Source organism: Rhea americana, unplaced genomic scaffold (assembly GCF_003343005.1).
Source record: "Rhea americana isolate MKP2758 unplaced genomic scaffold, rheAme1 scaffold_25, whole genome shotgun sequence".
NCBI classification, from domain to species: Eukaryota; Metazoa; Chordata; class Aves; order Rheiformes; family Rheidae; genus Rhea; species Rhea americana.
In genome coordinates, this window is record NW_028186368.1 from 2,837,188 (window position 1) to 2,853,187 (window position 16,000).

The 16,000-nt window shown below is 37.0% G+C and overlaps 1 protein-coding gene across 3 annotated transcripts in view; it reads right to left on the reverse strand.

Moving 5' to 3' along the window:
* LIN28B (lin-28 RNA binding posttranscriptional regulator B) overlaps positions 1 to 15,623 on the reverse strand; it is an 89,022-nt gene extending 73,399 nt beyond the window's left edge. The window contains exons 1-2 of one of the 3 annotated variants that reach the window (XM_085306929.1): positions 15,355 to 15,623; positions 14,199 to 14,383 (exon numbers count right to left, since the gene is read on the reverse strand). In XM_085306929.1, coding sequence (XP_085163055.1) covers positions 14,199 to 14,383; positions 15,355 to 15,364 — 195 coding nt within the window. In that variant the 5' untranslated portion in view covers positions 15,365 to 15,623. Of the gene's footprint in view, positions 1 to 14,198; positions 14,387 to 14,656; positions 14,891 to 15,354 lie in introns of those variants that run through there. The other 2 variants (XM_085306928.1, XM_085306930.1) reach the window with 2 other exon arrangements.
* Between the last annotated feature and the right edge of the window lie 377 nt (positions 15,624 to 16,000).

The window sequence follows — 16,000 nt, forward strand, 5'->3', positions numbered from 1 at the left end:
CCACCTATTTTGTCAGGGGTGTGAAAAACGGCAGAACTGGATCATTTCTGTCTTTACATCAATCAGTTAATCTATGCATTAAAAAGCCATGGCATCTGAAATCCTCCGTTTTGTTTATTGTATTTGCTGATGCCCTTGTTTACAGCTCACAGTGATCTCAGATAAAAGGATGCATAAGAGAAACAACAGCAAAAAAATTGCAGTGATTCCATTCACGCATCATTTTGAGCCAATGGAGGTACTAACAGGATTTTCCCTACAGCACCTTCACTACAAAGGCAGTGTGAAACAAGCAGCTTGCATGCTGTCAGAAGCAACCTGTACTACTGGAATATAGGAGACCAAGCAGAGAATAAACAAACATCTACAGCAAGAAAAACTATGGCTGAATCTCTGCATGGCTGGATTTTTCTCCATCCATATCATGGATGTAGCACAACAGAGAACTCAAAAGCTGACTGGCAAATCTTGTCAGTGWGCAGAAAAGACCCAGAATCTTTATTTTTGGCCCCTTCTAGATAGTAATTATGTGGATTTGGAATGCACTGATCCAGAAGGGAAAATGAGCATTGGTCTCCGCCATTCCTGTATGCAGCAGTTGCAAACTGACCTACATTGTTAAATATACTTCTTGAAAGAAGCAGGAACACTGCAGAAAYTGCAAACAAGGCGTGCGTGCAAGTATTTTAAAGTATTTTGTATTAGTTCACCCTGAACTATTTTCACTGTACTTCAACATTTTAATTCATTTTGCTGATTTCACTTCTTAAAATTTGGATGTAGCTTTGTAAAGGTAACATTTTGACTGCAACATTGAAACAAGAAAGAGCTTTATAAAAGTCAAATTCATAGAAACTAAAAAAAAAAACAAAATCTGGCAGCAGTTTTTAACAAAGAAAACATTTTGTCTAGTAAATGTATCAAAAATATTTTACCATAAAGGTAATCAGTATTTTTAATTACATTCTTAAAGGTAGCAAGAATTACTGTTTTCTGTATTTTTAAATATGTACATTTATCATATGATGATTTATTCCATACAGATTCAATGAGAGGAAAATATTTGCTATTTTTCTYTGTAATCTTACACAATTTGATATAAAGAGATAACAATGTGCCCAGAAGAACAGAATGCTAGTGAGATGTATAAATTTAAATAAATTAAACAAATTAAATGCCAATTGTTTAACAAAATTATATAGAGAAACAACAACAACAAAAAAAGCACTAMATTTTTTATATGCTAACTTATGTGGACAAAGCTATAGAAACCAGTACAKATCTTTATTCTTTTACATCCTTTCGGTATATAATCATATTTCAAGTCAGTCTTCTTTTAAATCAGAAATTCCAGGAATTTCAAACTTCTCTACAAAATGGCAAAGCTACACTCAAACTAATCAAGACCCGGGTGAAAATGAACAAAGGAAACCAACAGAGCATATTCTACCATATAAGATGTAAATAAAGAGGAGTCACATTTCTCTTAATTCTGCACAGCTGAGTGTGCTGCATGGAATTCGTATGAACAAATGTTCATATATAATAAGTTCATACAAATGATACTTTTACATAAGTAAGATTTTTTTTTGGGGGGGGGGGAATTTTAAAGGTTGTAAACACTAGCCAACACATATTAGGAACAAATATACCCAATGCACACAAAAAAAACCCTGTATTTTTATTTGATCAAACTTTTTAGTTTTAAATACCTCAAGTCTCCAACAAAACGAAAAATCATTGAGAGAAAATTGTGCATACCTACTGAAAATTCTTGGCCATTTTGCCTTTGACAGTACCCAGTCAGCATTTCATCTCTTATTTTTAGTAATATTTGGTCTTATGGGGTAACTAGAAAATACTGAATGTTTAAAATGCAAATTAAATGGAAAAAAGATTAAAAAGCAATTAAACCAAAGTTGAACAATTTGCAAGAATTATTAGGTAATTACATCCATCATCCTTAAATCAGGAATATCAGAAGAGAAACCAATCATAGTATGCCAATTACCTCAATACTCCTGAAGAGAAATATACTATAACTACACTTCATGACACYCATTGAAGTCAATGCTGTTTTAGCTCCTGTTTTCTAATCAGTGAACATACTATGGATAAAGATTCAATTTTAAACTAAATATGAATAAAAGGAAAACAAATTCTAAAAGCATAATACCTCTTTATATGAAATCAAAATAAAAACAATTGCTGATTATGAAATAATTATATTAACATGTAGGTGATCATACAAGATTTTAAAAATTGAGTATACTTTGAACAACGAACACTAAAAGATATCAATTTTTGGCAAAAGTATAGTGCTGCGGCCATGTYAGAGTCTGATCTTTGTCTACTTATAGTTGTCCTCAGGTAAAAAAATATTATTTGAGAAGGTACTACCCATGTAAGGAAGAGTAACAGTAAAGCATACCCATAACCATGGAATAAGTCAGCAGCTTATTAAACTGTCAATATTTACTAGTAAAAGTGAAAAAGCTCCATTACAAAAATAAATCATTCTTTTTTAAAATGATCTGCAATTTTAATAGCCATATACTTGCTCAGGAAAATAAAATATTGAAGATTAATGTAAAAATTATTTGGGGAAGATATCCAGCAATTACATTATTAAACATAAAGAAGCTTTGCTGCTCAAAACAAACCACAAACTTCTTAAAAATTATTCAGTCTTCCTAAAATAGCTGTAAATAGTCACTGAATACAAAGACATCATATGAAAGTAGAAAATGTATATATTTTGTACAAAATCCTTTACTAATTTCTACTGAAGATAACAAATGCCTAGACCAATTTTAAAGGCATTTTCTCAACCTGATTTCTTTGTATTTAAATAACTTAAAACATTTTAAATTCTCATACATCACATTTCAGACAGTTCGTTTAGTAGATTTTTTTATTCTTGAGCGAAAGAAGGTATTGCAAGGAGGAGCCTACTTTCTTTGTGCTTTTAGTAGCCTACAATCCAGGACAACTTAGTGATCCTGCAAATACTAGGAAAATTGTGGTATTTATTGCTGCATTGAGTATTAACAGAAGCATGAATCAAAACAAAATCATATTCAAAACAGATTAAGCAAAGATTTTATCTTCAGATATAGCATATTCAAGATTCAGACAAAATATGATTATCATCTTGACAATCTACCTTTAAAATCTTCTGCTCTAACGTTATGTACAGATCAATCCCACAATCTTTTATCTTTGTAAATAGTTCCATTATAATCAATGGTGATAAGCAAAGTTCTATATAATAAAATTCCAAATTACTAATGTTGTTTATTCATTTATCTGCCTCAAATTCAGACCAGTCACTTTACAAGTTATTTTTTTTTTAATCTTAAACAACTGGTATCACTAATTCTTGAAGCCAGTCAAAAACCTTTCTAAAAATTATTTTACTTCTTTGTTTCAGGGTTGTAGTAATATTCCATTTCCTAAACCAGAATCACATACAACAAACAGAATACCTAGTTAAACATCTCGTTAATTAAAAAAAAAAATGCATAAAACATACATGCAGACCAGTATTCAAGAAACCATACAATAAAAACTTCTGGTTTATCGGTTTAATTCTACCCTACATTTCCTACTCATTAAAATTTTTTTTGTGAAAGATCCCTTGTGAAAACAACTGTGATTTTGATTCATACAGAACAGCTAGTAAGAAAGTGTGTTTTAATATTAACACAAACACAAACCATAAAGCGAGCAAATAAAATATCATGTTTGTAACAGCCAAAGGAGGCTTTAATCACTGTACTGGAGAACTATTTTCTGAAATGATAACTTTTTGACAAACTTAATTTACACATAGTTAAGGACTATATCACCCCTCCGAATCTGTGAACTGTGCACCACCTCCCGTTTGAATGGGGGGCTCAGGTATGTCGCCTCCCCCCGCTGCCCCTTTTCCTGGCCAGGAGCTCCAGGTGATGGAAACGGTGCCTGGCGAAAAGCTGGCAGATGGGAAAGGGCTGTGCCAGGAGGGCTCCCACCTTCCTCCTTGTGAGCACAAATAGACAATATGGTGGTTACAAAGCTTTTYGGAGCATTTTCCTATACCTATGATATCATATTAGCCCTGCTAGCAATAGGAAGCCTGTCCATACAGGTGGCCCYAACATTCCCTGGATTTCCAAACAGTTGTTCAAGGCATTTTTTAACTGAAATGGTGAAATTCAAGTCCTCTTAAGCAGAACCTGTATGTACACATGGTGTCAGRTCTTACTCAAATTGGGAGCATTTCACATATTTCTTCTACCCTTTCCTCCCTTGATGGAATGGTTGTGGACTAAGCAATTTTTTAATGGGAAAATTAAAAAGACCTTATCAGACCATGAGCTTTGCATCAMAGCAGTCTGGCAGATCAGTGGTCATCTGAATTTAGCTATGTAAGACATTAAATGTTATACATTCGCAGTACCAAAAAAACAGCATTTTGTGTAAAGCATATAAAGTTACATAAATATCAAGTTCATGSACACACATCATATTAAATTTTATGATTTTAAGGATCTTATGTTAACTTTTAATTACGCATCACTCAACAAAATCCTACTTTATTTTTACATTTTAGGAATCATAAAGGGAACAAATGAGATCATCATAAGGCCCCCAAAGTTTTGAACACAACAAAACACAATTACAGAAGCAAAAGGCATAAACCGAATACTTTCAGGCAGAACTTTCATGTGATAGGCTTAAAATACGCTCCTAATCCACACAAATGCTGTCCAGTTTACTGAAAAGGTTTCACAGGTCAGTGAGACTGCCTCCTGTGAGAAAATACRGTAGAATTTGGCTCATCTGCATTGTAATATCCACAAGAACAGAARGATGAAATGATTTAAAATTACGTTACGGATAAATTTCTATCTGCTGTTCAAATCGTTCCCAAACCTCAGTTCACAGGATTTTCTGACTGTATTTGGTGTGGGGGAAGGGGGTAAGCAAACTGCTAAGTAAGACCTTCGATGTTATCAACTGACCATTGATGATCAGTTCTCAAAATGCGCAACCTTTGTCCCTTACRCTAGGTAATTAAACAGTGCAGATACCAATATACACCTAAACGTTAAATATTGGGAGTTTCTTAAGAGTCTAATCCAAAGCCTTCAGAAGTTAGCTTGGGTCTTTCTAGTAAGTACCTTCTAGATTAAAACCTTTATATAATTTTTTTATATTTCAAATATGACTCTAAAATATTCAGAAATTACTACACATGTTCAGCAGAGGCTTTTTAAAATCCTCTRTTTTCATCAATATTGTATTATTAGGAATAGCCTATAAAGGCAACTGAGATCTTGATTATTAGCTTGCAAAATACAGTTGTAAAATGAAGTAAAACAGTTTTAAAATTATAGCACAGGTGAACTATTCATTTTAAAAACACCTGCACTTTGAAAACAACTAAGTTCATGTGTATTCTAATTTGCTAAAATACACACGCACTATCACTTTTATGCTCAACTTCAGTCCAGGGATTATTTTGGTACATGAATTTATATACTCATAAACAAAGGAAGTTATAACACAAATATTAAAGTAGCCTCAAGTGGCACTATAATAAAAGCAACTCAGAAAAAAAAAATCAAAGCTGAATACCTATAAATTACCATAACTAATTAGAAAAGGGCCTTTGATGAGAAAGCCACTATCAGTTATGTTCATGAGAAATACTCATGAGTGTAATTACAACATTAGTGTTTTCTAACACAGTATCATAAATTCCATCATACTCATGGAATATAGATTTTGTAAACTAATCATATATTCTAGATATTAATTGTACATGAATTTACTCAGAKACCTCCTGAAAGCAAAACAGAACTTCCCAATTAAGTATAGTGAAYGGAATTTGGCTGAAAAACTTATCATTATTTCATATAATAATGAAAAATATTAACAGAAGTAAAAGGGAAACATCACTAAAAATCCTCTAAGAATAATAACACAGTTATTATTTTAATCAAATATATTAAATGATCTAGCTATATTTCCATATTTAATCAATTCACTTTTGACTGAAGTGAATGAAGTTATGCCTTCCACATGTTGTTTTATGCAAATACTGAGAAAATACATAGAAAATGTCACAAAGGACTGACGAAAGGAATTTGTGAACATCTTAAACTTAAAATGTTAGGAGATATTCAAAATAAGCACCTGCCTCAATAGCATTTTTTAAAGAAAGACATTTAAAACCCAACTAAATGATCACTATATCTAAATCATAGTTTAAAAGTAAAAAATGTATGGAAATGAAATGTTAACAAGTACAAGAAATACTAACATCTGATGCCATCAAAATCAAACCAAACCTTTCAGTCTCCCTCCTTCCAAAATATTATTCGAGCACTAAATTAGATCTTTGGCCTACAAATTATCTATGTGATTTTCTTGAYTGACTGTTCCTGTACTGATAACAGAGATATTCTACCTACTCTCACACAAAGAAAACTTTGAATATTAAATATTWTGATGCATTTGAAAAGTTATATATATGAGATAAATAATTAGGTAGCTGCACTTCTCAGATTATCAAATATACATCTAATTTCGCTATAGCTTTCACCTATCTACTGAGAAGATACACCTACTTACTATGAATATGTCCTATAGATATATTTATTTCTGTTTTGGAGCAATAAGAAACATGCATTATTGTCACAATCCTTTTTGTTAAAAAATACTGTTTAAACCAGCAATTTAATAAATTTGAATACCACAGCCTTTTCTGATTACTTATAATCAGAAAAAAACAAACAAGCAAAAAACAAAAAAAAAAAAAAAAACTCCACCCATCTCTACGAGCTCAAGTGTGATGTGAAGATGATTCCTGGAACGTTTCACTTCCCAGAATGAGCTCAAGGCCTTGAGCTGGTTCCTGCATCCGCACATATTCACCCCCCCCTTTTTTTTCCTTTTTCTTTCTTTCTTTCTTTTCTTTTTCTTTTTCTTTTTTAAGTCACGGTGACCTTCATTCTCTCTTCCACCCCAGAAGTTAATACCAGTATTCTGCCATTTTGCACCATAGGAGGCTGCACTTCATTTCAGTCCACTTCTAATCCAGTCCTGAATGCACTGCATTCCTCTGCTTTCAGGGGAGACTTCATTCACATTTCTGTGACAGTAGCTCCAAACTGTTTCCTCCAATACCCTCACTTTGCCCTAGCAGCTTCTCCATATCCTCAGCCACCACAGTGCCACTTCTGCCCAGCCTTATTCATGGGTCCACGTGGTTTATCCAATACGAAAACTAATGCAGCTGAACAACAGAACAAGGAGTTCCCCAGCCGGGTTCTCCATGCAGCTGCACGAGCACTTGTGCTGGCCCAAGAGGGTGAGACCTATAAATGCTCTTGAAGCTCACTTTAGCAGCACTGCTGCCAAATGTAAATTGTCAACACAAAACCATTGCCTTGGACTCTCACAAAAAAGGGTGGCTGTAGGAGTCTCAGCCTCCACCTGTTCACCACACTGCTACTGCACAGACAACTCAGCTGCTTGCAGAGCAGCTGCTGACCTGCTGCATGTTACAGCTTTGCATGTTAAGAAAAATCAAAATCACTGCCACTTTTCTTTAATACAGATGACTGTAAAACTTGCAGCAGTTTCTGCAGCTGCTCCGCAAGCAGCTGAGCCATCTCTGGACTCCAGCCATCTCCCAAGAGGAGTTATCCCCCTCTCCTCCCAAATCAAGACCAGCCAAAATAATCTAAGGAACTGCCAGGACACCAATTTCTACAACTAATTAAGATCATACAATCAAAAGCACTTCTCCACCCTCCATAAAGGGGTGTTTACTGATACTCTTCTAATATAAAAGCAATTTAAGGATCCATTGCCTTTGCCAGTGATATCCAGCAGGCAAACACTTCTAGTCCAGACCTGTCCTGTGTAATTGTCCATTGAAAAGAGCTAAGTATCAGTTATAGCTTTCAGTTGATTTAATGAGAGGAAAAAAAAAATCTTAAACCCAGCATACTCTCACTTCTTTGGGTTCATTTAAGACACATCATAAATGGTCTTTACCCTCTTTGTTTCTAGKTTCCTTAGATCATCTTTAGATCAAACCTTTCCAGGCACTTTTATATACCTTTGTAAACCTTCAGGGGCCTACTTTTGCTTCTATTGATGTCATGGAAGAAAGATGACAGGCCCTCACTAAAATGGGTTACATATAGGAAGACAACATAAACCATATTTRGATGGTGTATATTTTATGGAGTGTCTACAATAAAACTCCGAACAGGTCTCGATACTTACTACCTCAGTGATCTAGTTGTAAACCAAGACGTCTTGCAACAATAGCAACATTTTTTTCCAATTTGACAATTCATTTCCTCTTAGCTTAGGCTCATATATCTGCTTTGATATCTTCTGTTTGTGCCCCAGACAAAATATCCTCTTCCTTCCAACATCCCAAGCCCTGTGCACAACTTCCTTAGTTTTGGAAAAAAAAGGAGGATAGCATGCTCTGGAAAGAGTTTACTTACTCCTCTGTCAAAGAGAAAAATCTCTTTAAAGACAAAATAGTCCCATTACAGACTTCTGTCTTTGGAACATTTGTGATTTTTGCTTGTAAACATTAAATATTTAAACTTGCTTAGTGAAACCTGAGCTGAATCAACACCGTTTTGGTTTAATCAGACGTCCCATTCACTTAGATATTGCTAAATACTGTTGATAGATTTAAAAATGTTGATAGATCGATGCACGGTAATGTTGGCTTTAGATGTAAACATATTAAATCTGAAATGTACTTATCACAGATGACAACTCCATAAATTAAAATTCCAAAAGACAAGTTGCTTCAGTCAACTATCTAAATGTTTTTTTTGCCATCTGTCTCTGTGCCCATAGGTAGAGCCTGAAATGTAGGACTTGGTCTAATTAGCAGGCAGAATTGCAAAAACAAACAAACAAAACAAAACAAGGCTGCACTACTCTACATCACAAGTTTATGGTCCCCGCAATTTAAAGTCAGCTTTCTCTGTGCACACAACTGCTGCGGGCCTGAGCTTGACTTGGGACCTCCAACAGATTCCTCATTACAGATCTGATATGGAATGGGGTTGCTGAGCAGTCTGTGACACCCATATTTTTCTGTAGGTCTGACCTCCGCCAGATCTCTTACACACATGCTCACTGTGGACACATGTTTATTCCACATTTGCTTCCTTCCTTAGCTTTCCTCTCTAAATMCTGCTAGCCAGTTTTGTTTTGATTAGGACTGGGCTTGCCTGCTCCCCATCAGAAGACAAGGGAGACGGGTTTGGAATAGTGTATGCTGCACGGAGACCTCTGTACTTCAAAGTGCCATTGCTAGGTCGCATTTAACAACAAAGAACAACCTATTATTGATCTCACTTGCTTGCCCAGAACTTCCAGTTACCCTGAGCAATTAAGTAGCTTTTACAAGCTTCTAGCATAATAATGGTGAAATGGAAAAGTTGTGCTAATGAATGAATCCATCCTTGTACAAGCATAGGATCCTATGTCTCATAATATTAGAGAGAGCCTGTATTCAGGGTATCGTGCCGAGCCCAGTCTTGTGCRTCTTACAGTATAAGTACTTCAACTATGACTAAAATAAATAGGACCTCAAGGATTAGGCATCTTACTCAGCATCAAAAAGGATGGTCAGTCAAATTACAGGAAAAAACATTTCAGATGCTGCATAACTTCCTATTTATTCTTCTGCCTCTTTACAATCATAACTGAATATTCTCAGAAATTCTCCTCTCCCCTCTTTTCTACATATTTGCAACGAATAATAAATAGGAGCAAAGTTTATAAAACAAACCATTGTAAATGCAGAAAGATTCTCTGGAAAAAAAAATAATGTCTTCYACTTTTAATCAAATCCTGTAGAAACAGTAACTGGGAGTAATAGTACTTGCATTAACTGCAAGAAAGTTCAGATGAAAGTGAAAAATTTTAAACCAACCATATTCCCGTTAATGAGAAAACAAAATATACCAAGTCCTGTCTGCTGCTCCTCCCTTCCTTCCTCTCCCAAACCCGTAAAAGAGGATCCCAAGGAAAGATTATGTTTAAGGTCCTAGTTCAGAAATCCTTAAATCAAGCTCTTAACACAATGATAATTTTGGACTATAAAGCCAAGTCAAAGTTAATGTCTTCTAAACTGAAAAATCCACCCTCACTCAGAAGCAGAATGAAATTATAACCTTTGTTATTCACAAATATGGATTCAAATGTGAATGTTATTCACAAATATGGATTCAATTTCTCTTTACATCTAGCATCCCATCCTTCATTACTATCTTTGACCTTTGAGCTTCATGCCAACCACAAGGAAATTAACACTTCTCCAACACAACTCATACAAAATGTATGCAAAAGAATCCACAGGGTTTACACTGTGGATGTGCCAGCATCTAAAAAAGTTGTACTCAAGAGTTGTGTGTACAACTTTGAATATGCAGTTAAACAAACAACAAACCATCCTTGTCCTGATTCTCTCAGGACTCAAACTGTTCTCTTAGTTCATGGCAATGAACACCTTTTTTCCACGTGCATCAGAAGAGGTTTCACTTATCTCACCTCAGCAGTCTCAGTTTCAAATACATGTTTCAGTAAATAATCTTTAACAAGAACAGTTCACACACAACTAAGGGCAGAATTTGAATGAAAGTAGATATATTATACATTCCACATTAACCAATTAACAATGCTAGCAGCAATACTGAGCCAAATTYGGTAAGGTGCACACCCACTGGATATAACAGTGTTACACAAGACTGACTTTGCTAGCGTTCATTTTACGTAGAAGAAACATAATGGACCAGTCACGTTACTGTATTTGACATGGCAGAGTTCAGAAAAATTAAACAGTTTTTAGGATTTGTAATTTTTATGTGACACTGAATGGTTCCAACAGGTGACTTAGAGATGTAAACCGTATAAGAATAATGCTAAGAAAGGACAAGAGTGTAAATGYACACAAATGCACCCTATTTACATTGCACAAACACACAGAGATGCACATAAAGTATCRCTAACATGTTTCTACCTGAAATAATGTGTCTAGCTCTAGGTACTTCATTACCAGAAAGGTAACACCAAACTAAAGGTAGTTCAGAGAAGATCAATCAAAATGATTAGTGCTGAAAGAAGGTCTTACAAGGTAGGGGTTTAAAGCCTCAACACTGCAGCTGTTTCATGAACAGAATTTTCACTGCATAAGGAAGAAGAGGGGTTCAAACACAAGTATCATCCTTGTAAACATATGCAGTTAGGAAAGCACTGGCTTAAGGAAAATATTACTATAATCTTTAAATTACCAAAAGAAACTCCAAGAAAAAAGAAAAAATAAATTATATGCTGCAAGTTCACAAAACTAGGCATAATGAGCTTAAACTATTACAGGAATTTTCACTCACTATCTAAAAAGTTTTTTGCTCATAGCAAGATCTCAAACTTGGCACAACTTYACCAAGAAAAGAAGGTAAAGTCAGTGAGTATAACTGTTATTAGGGTTCTAACTACCTTTGACAGGACTTGCACTAAACAACACAGTAGCTTCTTCCTCCACTTAAAGACAGTTTGAATCTATATGATTTTAGTAGCTATATACATTGCAGAATAGGTGAATGCACACTACACTATGGGCACACACTTTAACAACCATTTTCAAAGCGGTTCTAAACAGCAATATTTTGTTCTGACAGATTAATAAACTAATGCTTTGCCTCAAAGGGACTTTTCACACGATTAAATTTTTCAAATAYTCTATTAAGAACAGAGTACAATCACTGTTCAAGCAATAGGCTCTGTTTGTAAAAGCATGACCCCCCCTTTAACATTACTAATTTAAAGATATTTTATGCTCTGGCTGCTACCTCTGCTCAGCTGATCAGCCAACACAAAGTATTCTACATAGCAAAATAAATTATCTAAAGTGTACTCTGAACCAAGATAGATTCAGCTTCTCCCCATTACATTAAACAGACATTTTCTACTTTTGACTGATGGACAGAAGATTAATGTCACCATGAAGCTTAAGTGTAGATTTCAGCAGGAAGAAAAAGGTGAGAAACATAAGGTATTTTCTTCGTTGCAAGAGCAACCCATTGTGGACTACTAATAAATTCACTCAGTATATCTCTAAAAAATACTCAAAATGACTGAGATGTACAGTTTATGCACAATGAAATATGTTATTTTCATTGCTTTTTACACCAGCATGTCTTAGAAACTGCAAAAATATTGGTAAATTCCAGATTAGTTAAGTATCAACAAGCATACACACTTCTAACATTTCCTTCTTGTAAGAGGCTACATCTTTTAGGGGACACACCTGAAAATAGACTTCCAAATATACCACATCCTTTTTATTATTTTCTATGAATACTTTTTCATTATGGAACAACACTACCTGACGAGTTCAGCACTTCTCTATTTAATCAGCTCTAAGAAAATCATTGTTTCCCAGAATATTTATTTATTAACAACACTGGTATGTTTCAAGTATTTTTTTTTTGTACTATTTGAGGAGCAAAGAGAATAAAGAGTGTTAAGAGAAAATTAGATGAAGAAAAAGTTTTCTTTCATCTATAAATTCATAGGACTGTAAAGTGCAATTTAATGACTTAAAAAGGTACAAAGAAAAGAAGAAAGGGGGAAAGGAGGAAAAATTCTGCTACTTGGGGAAGGATTTCATTAATTCAGTTCTAAATAGTAGCAGCAAAGAGGGGAGCACCTCACACGCCAGTACAAAGCAGGAAGTGTAAGAATTTAAACCCTTTTGTATAGCTTTTACATGAAAAGCAAATTTGTTATTTGCTTTCACACTTTGTATGTCATTTCAACTGTAAACAGCTAATACTGTCCGGGCTCTGGGGACAGGACACGCCACACAGCGAGGCTAGAAATCCACCTCTCCACCAGCACGAGGAGCAAAGCTACATGCCGCAGAAAGGAGCCCCTGCTTCAAAGCTCTAGTCACCTTTTTATTAATTGAAAAAGAACAGCATATTCCTCGAACAAGCCTGGGGAAAAAGTAACCACAAAATAAGGGCAGGCCCGCAGACGGAAGCAGAGAGACGGACTCGCCATACAGGCATGGCACGACCCCCCCCTCCCACTTTTCATTGCAAACGTCATAGAAAATGGACAACTACGTAAAAAGTTAAGTTGCCTTTTGCCTGCCTAACATGGCCCTAGCCGGACCCAAAATGGTCTCTCTACCTAGCAGATCCTGCTCTTCTCCTCTTTGAGCACCTCCACATTTCTGAGAAGACTGGTGAAATTCAAAGCAGCACTGTTGCAACTGGAGAGACTAACACAAGGGCCACGGAAGGTGCACGCATGCCCCTTCTTAACAAACCATGCCCCGACTTTGGAAAAGTTCCCTTAATTTCGTGATTTTATAGCTTTTGCGTCTGAAACTCCTTCACGTGAAGGCATTCACACAAGTTTCCACGTTCAAAATGTGAACACTGCCCACGCAAGTGTGTTTAAAAACAAAAGCAATGGCGATACGGGTTTTCTTAGTCCAACAGCCTTGCAGAGACTGGTTTGGGTCTTACTTCTTAATCGTTACTTTTTTTCCAAGGAGATTATTTCCAACAAACAAACAAACAAACTAACCACGCAGTTGCTGCAGTGCATTACCATGTGGACGCTCTCAGGTCTGAATTACTGCAAAATAAGACTATATTTTAATTTCGCTAACGTAGATAAACTTTTAAAAAAAGCAATTCGAGGCTTACGCGAAAAGAGTTTTAAAATATGCTCAAATTATATTTAAATGAAAAGGACGTGTATTTATCCTTCCCTGAGTTTAATTTTCATCACTTTTCAGAAAAAGTGTTCTATGCCTGATCAAGTAACAAATGTTAGACGTTGTAAAATAGAAAGATGTGGCACTTAAAATTAAGTAAAAAGTAGAGGAAGATTTCCTAATCACGGGGTAAGATACGGCGAAACAACATTACCCTTTTGCACAAATCTCCAGCCAGAGCCTGAGCGCAATCTCACAACCTTATTTACTCAGATCAGATGCTGCCAACAAAACTTCGACCTACGGTCAGTTTTTAATTACAGATATATTTAAATATCTAGGAAAACTAGGTAACTTCACACGAAACCGGAACCCCACCGAGCTCAGAGTGCGGCAGGCTGAGATGGAGGACAGAAACGGGTCTTACTTGGTGTACAAAGACATCAACTGGAGACTCCAAGGGGCTTCCCTCTCGATTGCTCATGGAGATGAACCCGAATCCCATTCTCACATTGAACCATTTGCAATGGCCCGTTCCGTGCAAAACCTGGGATTCCTCCTCTTCTTCCTGCTCCGGCAACTTCCCGGGCTCGTCTCCACCTTTACTCGCCCCTGCTGAGGAAGAGGGAAAGCCCGGGGGGGAGGAGGGGGGGGAGAGAAAAAGAAAGGAGGGGGGGACAAGATGCAAAGCGAAGAGTTAAATTCTGGTAACATCCTTTTGCCACTGTATAAAGGACTTGCTACAGAAAAAAACAGAAAAATATAAAGCAAACAAACCAAAACCAAAAACAAATTGCGAAAACAGCTTCCCCCCCACCGCGCTTCCACCCCCAAATGCTAAAACAAGCAACCTTCTCCCTAAAATAAGTCAAAAAATTAAATCACCAGAGGTTGCAGAGGGGAAGCCCAGCATAGAGAGGCTCTCTCCCTCTCTCTTTGCGCAGCCCACGTTTCTGTACATACGTGTATTTTTCCATTTAACTCCATCTTTCAGCCACATTACAGCACAGAACGCGATACTTTACTTGAATATTGCTGGTTTAAGACCGATCCCATTTCCCAACAGAAATCCTCAGCCAAATTAGTCTCTCCTTGGAAGGCGCGGGGCCGGGGGCGAGGGGGGAGGCTGGGTGAGGAGGGGTGGAGGAGAGAGAATAAGCAAAATTGGGCAGATTGCACAACAACTGCTTATTGCACATGCCGCGCTGAAACCACTATTTTCCAACGTGCATCCATCCCTCCTTGGAATAAACTTTCGATTAAAGTTGGGGGGACAGGTGTACAACCGTTTTCTCATCCCACACCGCCGAAACTGTGCTTAATCAAACAGGAACAATTCAAACAATAGCCCCCTGAAAGCTTTTCAAGTCGTGAATCGGTGTGGGCGGTACGGAACAGTTTTTGAGATCTGCAACAATAGGTTTGTAGAAAGCCCCCTTGCGCGAGCTGATAAAAAGGGGTAATGCATAGTTGGGTTAAAAGGGGGGTAAGGGGGGTGGGGGGGGGACGAGAGAGAGAGAGAAAAGGAGCGAGCGAGCGAGCGAGCGAAAATCAGAGTAAAACAATAGAAAAAGAAAATTAACCTTCGGCCATGTTGCCCCACGGGCCCTCTGCTCCAAACTCGTGAGATGAAAACTTTCCCTTTGGATCGAAGTGGTCTTCTGCATTAATCTAACATCCTGATTTTGAACGATCACAAATTTAGCTCGCATGGTCTAATGTGCTTTCCCTCTTTTGATTTTTCCCCTTCTCTCTCGCTCAGTTTCTGGCCCCCTGCGCACACGTGACTTTGTCAATTACATGCTTTCTTGCTACTAATTTCACATCGGATCCTTAAGGGGTTGGCAAGAGGCAGGAGCAGCCAATCGCCATTTCAACTACGCTGACACACCAAAATAATTTATGAATGAACGAGAAATTTCAAGCGCTTTTTTTTTTTTCTTCTTTTTCGACAGCTAATCTGCACGCTTCTTTACGGGAAAGCGAGATGACGTGTTTTGGGGTTTCTGCACTCCTGTGCGCGCACATATATGTATGAAGATGAGTGTATTTCTGCATCTCGCATTACACCGAATTTCAGAAGGGGCGGGCACGCGGCTGAGCTTGTTGGGATGCGCGCAGGCACAAACGCGCGTAAGACGTGCGCAAACGCTGCGCCCGTGCACGCGGCGGGCTGCGGGCATCCGCGCCAGCACGTGCCGCCGGCAGTGCGCACTCCCGGTCGCCGCC